The 12257-nt window shown below is 41.7% G+C and overlaps 2 protein-coding genes across 3 annotated transcripts; one reads left to right on the forward strand and one right to left on the reverse strand.

Moving 5' to 3' along the window:
* Positions 1-1003: 1003 nt before the first annotated feature.
* Positions 1004-6125, reverse strand: SPRY1 (sprouty RTK signaling antagonist 1). 2 transcript variants are annotated; one of them, XM_061384240.1, is made up of 2 exons: positions 6043-6125; positions 1004-3233 (listed from the first exon to the last, which is right to left on the reverse strand). In XM_061384240.1, exon 2 carries the CDS (start codon positions 3176-3178, stop codon positions 2219-2221), a length of 960 nt encoding a protein of 319 aa, XP_061240224.1. In that variant the 5' UTR covers positions 3179-3233; positions 6043-6125; the 3' UTR covers positions 1004-2218. The 2 variants fall into 2 exon arrangements, with proteins under 2 accessions (XP_061240224.1, XP_061240225.1); XM_061384241.1 differs by lacking the exon at positions 6043-6125 and adding an exon at positions 5012-5441.
* LOC133229278 (nascent polypeptide-associated complex subunit alpha, muscle-specific form-like) lies at positions 4880-9108 on the forward strand. The gene is made up of 4 exons (XM_061385774.1): positions 4880-5112; positions 5185-5306; positions 5435-7265; positions 7752-9108. Exons 1-3 carry the CDS (start codon positions 4880-4882, stop codon positions 6304-6306), a joined length of 1227 nt encoding a protein of 408 aa, XP_061241758.1. The 3' UTR covers positions 6307-7265; positions 7752-9108.
* Positions 9109-12257: the final 3149 nt, after the last annotated feature.

Here is a 12257-nt window from a genome sequence, read left to right on the forward strand (position 1 = left end):
CCAAATGTCACAATGCCAACTAATAGGTTTGGTGGCTTGGTGGAAATGCATTAAAAGTTTCTATCGCTTATGTCTTATTTAATTAAAACAAAAGCAAAGCCTATGAATACAAAGGATAAATAATCCAAAACTAGTAGTCAAATCATGTAAGAGACAACAACCAAACAAAAAAACTGGATAAGAGTTTTGACAGCCTAAATCCTGGGTTCAAATTATGTCAACATCTTATTCTCAAGTGCTGATTATTCAGGTTTGACACGTCACTTAGGCATACGGAGGAGTTACTGAAATCGAGTCTGAGGATTCATGTGAACAAAATTTTATCAGACCCAAAGATTCTAACTATGTCCTGACTTCAGCAGGCTAAAAACTAAAAACACGTACTTTTTTTAATATGAAGTTTCACACCCTCACATTTCTAATTCCATGAGACATGACACAATGTTATTTGATCAGGGCACATTAAAGACTTATTAAAGGAATGAAAAGGATTGGAATGTTTTTAAAACATCTGTTTGATAATGTTAACTATCCCCTTGATGCACTCTTAAATTCTATGTTTTATTAAAATGACAGTGCCAGAGACTCCTAGAATGGCTACAGAACTAATTTTTTAAGCTTTGCTGATGAAAATTAATTTCAGACTAATCCAAGAGTTGATAAACATTATTTAAAACATACAGGTATGTCCCATTCCAAGAAATTGATATACACAAAACCCCTTGCTTACAGAATAGCCAAAGGAGGGACGGACTTGTTAATATTAATCACAAAAAAACCTTTTCACTTTGTAAAGTGATTCACTTGGGCATTTGTTGAAACAGAATTTGGAATACAAAATCTTGATTAGTGAATTTTCTAGGAAACATCTAGTTCAAGATTTGAGGTCACCTACATCTAGATTTGGTATATTAAAGGAAAGAAAGAAAATGGGTATGCATGAAGAGTCAAAGCAAATGACAAAAATCACAACAGTACACGCTAATAAATGAAGAAATCAAGAGACAGTTTCATTAATTAATATATTTTCTGCATTATAGTTAACATATGTACTTTCTTCGTGTCACCTTATTTTCCGTTACGTATTGATATTTTGTTATATTCAGACATGAGTACATTTCAACAGTCTTTTGCAATAAATATCATAAAATAATAGAGATTCGCATAATAAATATTCTTTACAATAAAAAAGTTTAACAGACTTTTGTCTTAAAAATAGTCAGAATTCAACTTTGTGATTTATACATAAAATATACAAAAAGCACCACAATTTGTGGTTAAGGCAATGAAACAGAAAAGATTAGAACTACCCAGCTGTTAACTAACCAAGTGGCCAAAAACCATTAAGGAGCCAAGATCACTTCAGGCAGCATAGTTCTGTGACATCTATAGATTGATCAGATATAAATATCAACTTCAGTTATCCAAGTGCCCTCAATGACAAGAGTAATTTGGTGAAAAGCAAGGAGTTCGGAAGGGAGGGAGTCGAGTCCTTCACAAATATGAAAGCTTGAATAAGGATGAGCAAGATACAACCAATATATCTCCAATGTGAAGACTTACATTGTAAAGCAGACCTAAAATTACACAGAAAAAAACAAAACAAAACCCTGGCGTCTCTAAAATAAGATACACCAAAACTGAGGGGATAGACTGTTGAGGAGCAAGGAGAGGGCAGTGGTTAAAGGGGAATTTTAACGTTGTAACAAAAACAGATCTCCCATGCTACTTAAGTGTCTAATGCTATGAAGATAGCCCTAGTTGGAGACAGATTTAATATATAGCTTATTTAAGCAATTAAACTGCTGCTTCTTTAAACACCAATTTCCCTGTTCCCAGAGTACCCAATCAAAAACAGCTCTAAATCACTGTAGCCTGGGTGTACATGTGTGGATATGTTCACGTGTACAACTTTGGAAAGTTGCTTGCAGAACAAAAAGGCTACACAAAAGCCCACTGGCTCTCAATACCCTCTCGAGTGGATGGCAGAGGCTCTTGTCATAAGGGGGAGCCAGATGCATTTCACAGTCCACTCTTACTGAAGACCATCCATTAGAGAAGAGTACAATCCATGAGTCAAACCTTGGAAAGAAGGGGAGAAAGGTGGGAAACAGGGGAAAACTGCAAAGAAAATAAAACCAGTATCTGACAGCATCTTTTTTAACAGCCACAGCTTGAAAGCAAGAGAAGTTCAGGAGGTCCAACCCACCTCCAAAAATCATGACGGTTTACCCAGACCCCGGGAGGGGCAGCTCTCCAGCTTACAATAGACAGTGTTGGAGTTCTTACATCTGCACCCTGGGCGATGGATCCAGTCATAACACCCCCTGCACAGCTTCAGGCATCCCTTGGCTGGAGGATAACAAAGTAAGCAAGGTAAAAACAGAGACATGGCTCCCATACACAGGTACCTAGAGCAGCACTGTGACTGTGAACAGGAGCAAGGATTATCCGAGTAGGAATCCCCTTCATCGTCATTGGAGCAGTGGTAGAAGATGCCCTTGACCAAGCACATGCAGGTTCCATACTCCACCATGCTCTCAGCGGAGCAAAGGCACTGCCGGTTACAGGCCAAGCAGGATGGCAGGGTCCTGGGAGCTGTGCATTCCCCACACTTGCACTTCCCACACTGTTCACAAATGAACTTGTGCTGCGTCAGGTCCTCTTTCAAGGAGCCCTTTAAGTCATCCACAATCAGTTGCTTGGGCTGGGTCCGGATTGCCCTTTCAGACCTGTGACCAGGGATGGGTCTGGTTGGCGGGGACCTTCCTAACAGCCCCTGCTCAGAAGAGGCACTGCTGTTGCTCCCAGAACTGGCTGCGCTTCCAGTGCTAGTTGATCTGCTCAGTATGGGGCCTCTGGTGTTATTTGAGAGTCCTGCATGTCCCAGGTGGCTGGTAGGTCTATGCTCATAGTTATTATTCACATTAATCGGTATGATTTCGTGAGTCCTCTCATGCTTTTCTTGTCTTGGTGCGGTTCGAGGAGCAGGTCTTTTCACCACGGATGGCCCTTCTGTGTATTCATTGCTGCCTCTGATGGCCTTGATCTGGTCTAAGGACAAAATAGCAGCAGGCTGAATCTCTCTCTCATAGTCTAGCCTCTGACGGTTATCCAATGCAGGCTGCTGGATCACAACTAATGAACCGCCACTGCCATGCTGATTTTGGGGATCCATGTGTAGTGATCTTGATTTCTGGCAATCAGTGGAAACCTGGCATGCATCTGAAATCCTAAAAGGAAATCAAAGATGAAAAAAAAAAAGAGAAAATAAATGACTAGAAGCATTTGGGGGGGTGGGGGGAGAAGAGGTGAGAAATCCTGTCAAGTCACAAATTGCCTAAACCACCTGGTAATGATCTCCCTCATCAGCGGATTACAATGATGCTGGGGTCCTGGACAGAGTCCAATTCAGAGAGAGGCTTAGGACCACATCATAGAAGAAGAATGTAGGCAAGAGACCCCATGCCATAAGAACTGGAAGTTTTTTCAACTTTTAAAAAGCAGAATCAAGAAGTAATGTCTTCCTGTTTGTGAATCTAACAAACAAAATGGAGTATGCCCTTGTGGGGAACACTGAGTATAAGCACTAATAAACAGCTCTCATCCAAAGAAGCTCTGTATCAGTTCATGGGTACTTTCCATAAAAGAAAACATCCATTAAAACAACAACAACAAACTAAGAATGGCTATGGTGCTGTTGTCTTTAATTATCTGTTTGCTGTTATAAGCATTAGATTAGTGTTCAGGAAATTAGTCAAGGTATACTTCAAGCATTAAAAAAAAAAAAGACACTCCAAACTGAAATGGAATCTCAAATTAAGAGGTCATCTTCAGTAGAAACCAGAATTTTAAACCTAGTTCACTATTAGTCTACAAGATGTAAAAGTGAATGCAGACAAACACAACAGTTCTTGGTGTTTTATAGCCTCTAAAGCACACACACAAAACTCAATGTACAGTTCTGTGAATGTTAAGACCATTCACATTTGAATTTTTTTAAGTTTAAATAAGGATCACTGACATAACAAGATAACTTTCACATACAAATAAGTGTCTGGCCTTTAAAGTAGTATGGGGAAATCCTGGCCATTTTAATTATCTGTATTTCCTCTAAAAATTTGTATTTACATGCCAGATCTTGATTTTCAAAAGCACTGCCAACTCTGAATCAATGTGCTTCTTGTAATAAAGTATAGCAATATCCAGGTAAAAATCTATTTCAATACCAATGGTAAATTACTTCTAATTTATAATGTATTCTTCATAAAACCATCTATTAAACATAAAAACGTTTTTGTTCTCATAAACGGTAAACCAGAATATTTTTCACACAAATTCCTCCCACAATCTACAGATTTGATCCAGTTCAAGAATGCAAAGGAAAAAATGCCTATTCTCCACTACCATGAGCCAAATCTCATCAGCTTCAGGAATAAGGCAGAAAGAAGTCCATTTCATCTATTAACTTCACTGAATGGCCCTGGACTGTCTTACATGTTAACTTCTTGGCGTTCCCCCCGTTCATTCTTTCAACTCGGAGCCTCAAGTTTCTAGCTTCTTCTACCGTCTCTGTACTCAAGGAGAAACATGTTCACAACCTGCTGGGTTTAGTCCTGGAGTCCTTAAGGACTGTTAAAAAGATTACATCGTTACTCTGCAGTATCATTCCTCCTCGCAAAGCACTTTCTAACCCAGTGCTTCTAAAGCAAAGAGTATCTACAAGTAGTCAGACTCCACACGAAAGAAAAAAACGTGGATCTGAAGAGAGTAGAAAAAGCACAAGGCATGACTTTAATCTGAGTCTTTAATGCTAGCTGTTAACAAAGTTCCTGCTGGCCGGTAAAGGAGGCCACCAGATAAAAAGAAAAAGCAAAGAATGTCAGCCACCTCGGATCTGAAGCAAAGCCCCCTTTCCAGCAGTGACAGCCCTGGATCTAGCCCCAAATACGCTCACACGCTCTCGGCAGACTCTTCTCCCCCAAGAAAGCCCCGAATCGAAGTCGAATACCTTTTCGGACAATCCCATCATATTCTAAGGATCACCGTGGATTTCCAAGCCTTTTGGCGTATGCCACCAAGGATGCTTACAAATCAGGAAAAGCCTTCGGAGTGAATGCAGGCGCCAAAAAGCAAGCCCAAGGCAGGGAGGGTTATAAATAAATATCTGTCTACACTTTAAAGGAGAAGCCGGATTCCTAAAGAGCCGGGGCGCAGCGAGCCGGGGGCCCAGGCGGCGGAGCGGTGTCGCCACATCGCCGGTTCCCGCGGTGGAGCTGCGCCCTCTGCAATCCGCGCTGAGACGAGCGGGGAATAAATAGTTGACGGAGAGGAAGGAAAAGGAAAAAGTTATGAATGAAAACAAGTCTTCTCTCTCGCTCCCCCTCTCTCTCCTCTCTCTCTCTCTCGGGCAGGAGGAGGGGAGGAGGCTGAGGTTACCATTACCTCAGGAGGGCGGACTTCCCCACTTTTAAAGTGGCAGTGCCCTCTCCCGCCCCTCGCCGCGCCGCCGCGCTCACAACAAGAATAAAGTGGCAGCTCGCGCGGGCGCACACCGACTCGGCCCAGGGGCTCCCCAGCGAACCGGGGGTCCGCTCTGGCACTCGCGCGCGAACACGCCTTTCCGGAGGCCCCCGTCCGAGGGATCCTCGGGTCCCGAAAGCCCGCCCGCGGGCACCCGCCGAGCAGCTCCGCGGTCCTCCTCGGACCTCCCCCCCGCTCCAAGCCTCCCCGAATGCACCTTTCGCGTGGAGGGGTTTCCCCGAGAGGACTCCCCGGGTCCCCGCGCCGCCGCTGCAGGCGACTGAGGACCGGGGACCCCGCCTCGCCGTCCCGCGCGGAGGCGAAAGGTCGCTGTCCGGCTTACCCAGCTCTGAGCGACCCGCGGGCCGGCTGGGCCGCGAGAGGGGGTGGCCCCACTCTCCCTTCCCTCGCGCGGTCCGGGCCCCCACGCCGCTCCCCAGGGCCCGCACCTGCCGCCCGGCCCGCCCCGCCCGTGCACCTCCCGCCCCCGCAGCCCGAGGGCGGCCGCCCCAAACTCACCTAGGCCGAAGCGGGGGCGGGCGGCCAAGCAGTGCAACCTGGCCTGGGTCCCCGTGCGAGCGACTGCGTGCACTCGCCGCATCAACCGCGGCGGGGAGGACGGGGAGGCATGGCCCGAGCTGCGGCCGGTCGGCCCGCGGCCTCTGCCGCTGGGCAGGAGCGCTCCCCGCGGCCCCCTTCCGGCTGCGGGGGACAATCCTCTGGAGATTCGGCGCGGCCAGGCGCAAACCTCTCACAGCTCGCGTGCGCCGCGCAGCTCAGTAACATCCACCTCCGGGGCTCCTCTCCTGTAGCCCCCTTCCAAGAACCAGGAATAAAAAAAAAAAAAGCAAATTCCCTTCAGGAGGGCTCTCCCGGTCTATCCGGAAGGCGAGCTGGGGAGCGGCGGGGAGAGGAGTGCGTGACTGGCCGGCCGCCCCGCCGCTGTGCTCGGACCAGAGTTCTCCTCGGGGTCCAGTCGCTCCTCGAGGGAAAGGCGGGAGTGGCGGCCTCCTGATGCGTGAAAATCCACGTCACGGACGTTTGAGGCTCCGCGGCGCCCGGGACGGGGCTCGAACCGGCGTCCACGGACGAGTCACGGAGCCGCGCAGGGAGTACACGCCTGAGAGGCCCGACCGCCGCTCCCCGCGGGTGGGGGTGGGTGGGAGTTTGTTTTTTACCCGCTTTTTAAGGGGCGGTGGTGAAGGCAGCGAGGTTTGGGGTTCTCCGGGGAGAAGGCGGGGCGTCGTCCCTCGGCCCCCGCGCAGGTCCAGGCACTTTCCCGATCCCGCACGCCGGGCAAGTGGGGGCACGGCGTCCCTGGGAACTCCGGTCCTGGCAGTCAGCCTCTCCCGGGCAGCGATCACTCCCGGTCCTCCGACCCTCCTGTTCCGCGGCCGAAACGCCTGCTACAAACGATTAGAGATAAGAACACGTTAATTTCCCTTTCTTTCCAGGCACTTGGACTCGCCGCGCGCTCCGCCGCCCCGGCGAAGAGTGGAGCGGAGAGGGCCGCTCGCCAGCTCGCCCGCCGCCCGCACCCGCTGCCATGTGCTGGCTGTTGCTGCTCCCTGTGATTGACAGGCGGGCGCACAGTCGGCGTGTCAGCAGCGAACCAAAGTAACATGCAGTCTTGCACGTTTTTGCCGAAGTGCTTTTGCCCCTTGGAATGCCTAAGAGTTCAAACAACGTTCAAGCGACGCCTCTGCGCATTGGAAATCAATACACAGAGACGGGAAATTCAGGTTTTAAACAATTGCTTCTGGGGATTCGGTCGCCAACAATGCCTAAACAAACATGCATTTGGTCCACACACCGAATGCCAGTCCCTCTTTGGCAAAAAGAAAAAAAGAAAAAGAAAATACACCCAGTTTTTCTTTCACACATCCGACTGTTTCAGACTTGAAACTTGTTACTGCTCGGCTGGGGGGGTTGTGGGGGTGGGGAGGAAAAGGACCCTGCTTTTTCTTTTAGTGGTAGCATTTACTTTAAATAAGAGCATTCGTTTTAGCAGTGGGAATGCTACTGGTAATTTGAAATGCAACCAGTAATTTTAGATCTAAAGCGAGTTCAAAGAAATAACCAGTTCCTTGCAAAAGCCAACATTTCTCACCTGATCTTTCCTTAAAATGTCTACGGAAGGAAAGGAAGGAAACAGTTCTTACCTAGAGCAAAGATTGGAAATTGCTTTTCAGGCACATTTACAGCAACTGTAGCTGTTCCTTTTCCAGGGCTGGGAGTTGTGTCTGCGGCTATCACTCTGCAAACCACTGCGTGCCTTACAGAGCAGTTCTACTCCGGCTCCGCAGAATTTCAGCTCTTCGCCTCCACCTCCACCTCCACTCCAGGACACGCCTCCAGTGATATCATGTGTCAATCATACGGGCTGCCTGAAAACCTGGAGCAGGATTTTCCCAACAGTCGTTTCCTCTTTCCTTTATGAGTACCCACTTGGATATATTGCCCTGTACACTTCCCTAACAAACATCCTCTGAAAATGTGGATTGCCTCAGAAAATCCTTCAAATGCCTTTCGTCATAAAAGAATACCTTTAAATTTAGTTAGCAGTCTTCAGTTATCAAATCTCAGCAAAAGCATTGGTGAACTCTACCCTTAAAAGTGGAATTGGAAAACAACCTTAAAGAATAAAAGATTAAAAAGTTGTATATCAAGCCCTCACTACTGATCAGTTAGTGAGATAATGTATATTGATAAAAAAAGATGATATGCCACTACAGACCCAATTTAAAGCAAAGTTTAGAATATGTGAAATCTAAAACGTGGCACGCTTTACTGCAAATGTATGTAACAATATGTGATAAAGGTATGATTTCCTGCTGTAGATTTTATAATAATCGCTCTATCTTGATTTGTGATATAATTTTCCCAAAATCAAAATTGTAAAAATCCCAGACTCCTTCAATTTTGTAAGATATTTATATAATTTTGAAAAAATAAGTTTATTTTTAAAAATCAGCTGAATAGAAATCAATTAAAATAGAAATAATTTCCTAAGAGGTTTTATAATTCTTAAGCATATATGATGTGTCACTGGAAAAAAAAAGCATTTTAATCAGTAGGAAAAATGCTTTTTGTTTCCTTACAGACTATTGGATTTTAGATATTTATTATCAAAATCATGTACTTCATGCTGCTGTGAGGGTAACAATATGTGAAATTTGAGTTTCCACAGAGATTCTTAAAAGATACCTAAAACCTAGAAAGATATAGTAAGTGGAAAGGGAAATATTTTTTCCAGGTCCTACATATAAGAAGTAGCTTAAAGTCTTTGATGAAATAAAGCGAACAAAACTTCAGTAAAAAATCATATAAATTTAAGTATGGACATTTCAATAATTTTTTAATATTCTTCTTTACAATAGTAAGTAATTCTTTTGAAACTTTTTTTTCTCTATTTGAGATTTTCTAATATTTGAATTCTTTAAAATAATTAAAGTTCTATTTGGAATGACCTTTCAGGACCCTAGGGCACTGCTAAAACCATCAACAAGAAAGCATCACTAGAAAATAACTCAGAACAAGAATTAAACCAAGAAGCTACCTATTCACTCTTAATAATATAAATTGTAATAAAATAGGCTGTTTCAAAGGCTAAAGTCAACATTATTGTACATATTTTCTATTTTCATCTATCTCATAATATTTGGAGAAGTAATAAACTTTAACCAGTGGATAAGTTTCTTGGACAATTTGAATGGGTTTGAAAGAATCAAATCAGAAATAACAATATTCCATGATAGTATCTTATTTGGTTTTTCAAAACTGTCTTCTCTGCTATCACCACAATTTGGGGACAAGAGGTCAGTTCACCAGTATGATAAAACCAGGAGAGGGAGCACTGAACATTTTATTTCCATAAATCCTACAACAATATATTTGAAAATTTCTGTTACAAATAAACTTCAAACTATTTCAACCAAGGTATATTATTAAATTACAATTTTTGTGAAATTAAGTATTTTAAAATTACAATAATAAAATCCATAAAATGTTATCTATAACATCATCATTGTGGATCATGTTCTATTGAGAAATCAAATAGTATGAACAATGACCATCTATATCATTTAGCACTGAAATGCATCAATATGTTTTTCTCTAAATATTACAGTATAAATAAATATATGGATTACCTTGCTACCCTGGAGCTAGAATAGGGGTCCCCAACCTCCAGGATCTAATGCCTGATGATCTGAGGTGGAGCTAAAGTAATAATAACAGATATAAAGTGCATAGAAAATGTAATGCTCTTGAATCATCCTGAAACCATTCCTTCCCCTCTTCGGTCCATAAAAAAAGTTCCTTCCACGAAATCAGTCCCTGATGCTGAAAAGGTGGGGGCTGCTGATCTAGAAGACATTTAATAAAACCTGCCCCCTTTTCTGATTGCCTACAACTTTTAAGTCTGTGGAAATTCTAAAATTTTTGCTTAAAATAGACATTGTTATTTATTTAGAAAGTTTAATACAGTGTACCATGGCTAGAAATAGACAGCTAGTATATGATGTTTTCCTGAAAAGGAAAAACAATGTAAATATCCATGAGAAATTGTACCATAATTTTCAGTTTACTATATTAAGATCTAAAAGAATAAGGCAGAATGGAAAGTGAACTCATTTATTCTTCATTTTCATGCGAAAACAAGATTCGCTATTTCTTCTACTGATTTGACTTTTGAGAAAATAACAAAGTAAAATGAAAAAAAAAGTCTGGTAACTCTTGGCAACTGCTAGTGATTTAAAAAAGAAGAAAAAAGTGTAGTACTAAGGCTTAACTTATTCATTTATCTACTTTATTTGCCAAAATAGCTGAACCATAATATGTTCCAAGCTCTTGAAAAATAATATCTTATTAATCTTTCCAATGTTTCTGTGAACTCATGATAATAAATATAATGTTTGATTTTACTGAGAAACAAACAAAATAATAACAGAAACTGGTGAGTTACCCCATAAGTGTCTAATAAATTAACGAAGAAACAAGAATGGAAAGTCTTTACTTTCCTTTTAAGGGCAATAGTCACTATATTACTATACTTCCCAAGAAAAGCTGGCAAGGATAAGCCATTTTATTTTCAGTTTCCTTTCGTAAACAATCTTTGTAGTTGACAGAAATAGACCAACCTATTCTGTAAATTTTCCATAAACATTCTTTTCATTTTCGTAAGTATAATTCTCATCCTTCTGCCCTATTTGAAATACTAATGTTCTGTATTGGTTTCAAATTCTATAAGTGGGCATATCAAGCAGTACCTTGAATAAATTACACTGAATGATTTGTAGAGTTTCTGTCAGCTCTATAATTCTACAGCTAACCGTTTGTGTATTTTGTCACAAGTGATTCTACTTTTCTACAATAGTAAAAAAAAGAAATGCACATGGCAGGGCTCTGAATTGGTGCCCTTCATTACTTAAGTGTCATATTCCTTCACAGAGAATCAAAGCGACAGGAGTTCAGACAAACTGCATCACTACTACATATCAAAGATTTTGCTAATTAAATCCACATGGCAAGACGTCTAAGGAAACATCTTTGCCCTAGTACAAAACAAGTCTTCATTTCTTATCTACCCAGTTGAAGAATAAATCCTGTCTTGTTTCCTCTTCCATATTATTAAATGCTCCCTTCTGAGCCTTGACTTGCTCTTCATTTTCACAAGAAAACAAGATTAGTCATCTCTTCTGCTGATTTGATTCCTGAATCCAGGAGTAGAATGGCTATTATAATGATCATGTGGTTTTCTCTTTGATTCTGTTCAACAAAAGTTATTAATCTCTCATTTCCACAACTATCTACTGCTCACTTCATCTTCAGAGACAAGTACACAAGAACCTAGGTTAATTTAAACCTTGAACTGCCCCCAAAGATAGAACAGGAAGAAAACAAAGTCATGTTTTCATTAAAATGGAAACGGCTTAAAACATCTCCTGGGGCTTGCCTGCTTTAATCTTTATTTCCTATTGAAATAACCTATGCCAAAGGCTATAGTTTATTCTTTGTTTGGGAAAATAAAAGTAGAATATTTATTTGATCAAATGACTCTAGGCATGCCTTCTATAAGAATGCTTAATATTAAAAAAAGAAAACACAAAAACTTGCAAGAGTTTTTTTTTTTTTTCAAGAATTTACACTTTCTTTGATTTTCAGCTCTCTTGGAATATTTCAATTTAATTTATAAAAACTTCTCACATGATGTATCTCATTTGATAGCATACACAAATTAAAAAATCTGAGTTTTGATTATTATCATTCTTCTATATCATGATCTATCATATTTGTCGATAATGTCCCCATGTCCAATATTACAAGAATGAAAATGGACTGGTGTCGAGAGTACCTGACACAGGGTGTGATGATACAAAGTTCAAGTCCCAGCTTTGCTACTTCTAGCTTGGTGAACTTCACTTAGTTTCTCTCAGCCTGCTTACTGATCAATAACCTGAAGTTAATACTTTACCTTCCCAAATTGTAACCCTACTGTGGACTCAATGTATATGCAGTGCTTTGTTAGTTACGAAGTCTTGTATAAATTCTTGTCATATAGTGTGTTATTGCCTTAAATACACTCTATGATGAAGAAATGTTTCTTTCCCTGAAACATAGGTGATTCATTCCTAAATGATGAATTTATTTGTCTTATAATTGTTTCAAATTAATTAAGTTTTACTTTTGTTTTTCTAAGGCTGAACTCAAGTTTAAATAATTGTATTGCTCTG

The sequence above is a fragment of the Bos javanicus genome, chromosome 17 (assembly GCF_032452875.1).
Source record: "Bos javanicus breed banteng chromosome 17, ARS-OSU_banteng_1.0, whole genome shotgun sequence".
In the NCBI taxonomy this organism is placed as follows: domain Eukaryota; kingdom Metazoa; phylum Chordata; class Mammalia; order Artiodactyla; family Bovidae; genus Bos; species Bos javanicus.

What these genes read in the sequence shown, in the direction of transcription:
- LOC133229278 (XM_061385774.1), top strand. Translation starts at nt 4,880, where the DNA reads ATGTCAGCCACCTCGGATCTGAAGCAAAGCCCCCTTTCCAGCAGTGAC. An exon ending in AATCAGGAAAAGCCTTCGGA is followed by an intron (nt 5,113 to 5,184) that starts GTGAATGCAGGC and finishes TACACTTTAAAG; the next exon opens with GAGAAGCCGGATTCCTAAAG. An exon ending in TGCAATCCGCGCTGAGACGA is followed by an intron (nt 5,307 to 5,434) that starts GCGGGGAATAAA and finishes GAGGAGGCTGAG; the next exon opens with GTTACCATTACCTCAGGAGG.
- SPRY1 (XM_061384240.1), bottom strand. Translation starts at nt 3,178, where the DNA reads ATGGATCCCCAAAATCAGCATGGCAGTGGCGGTTCATTAGTTGTGATC.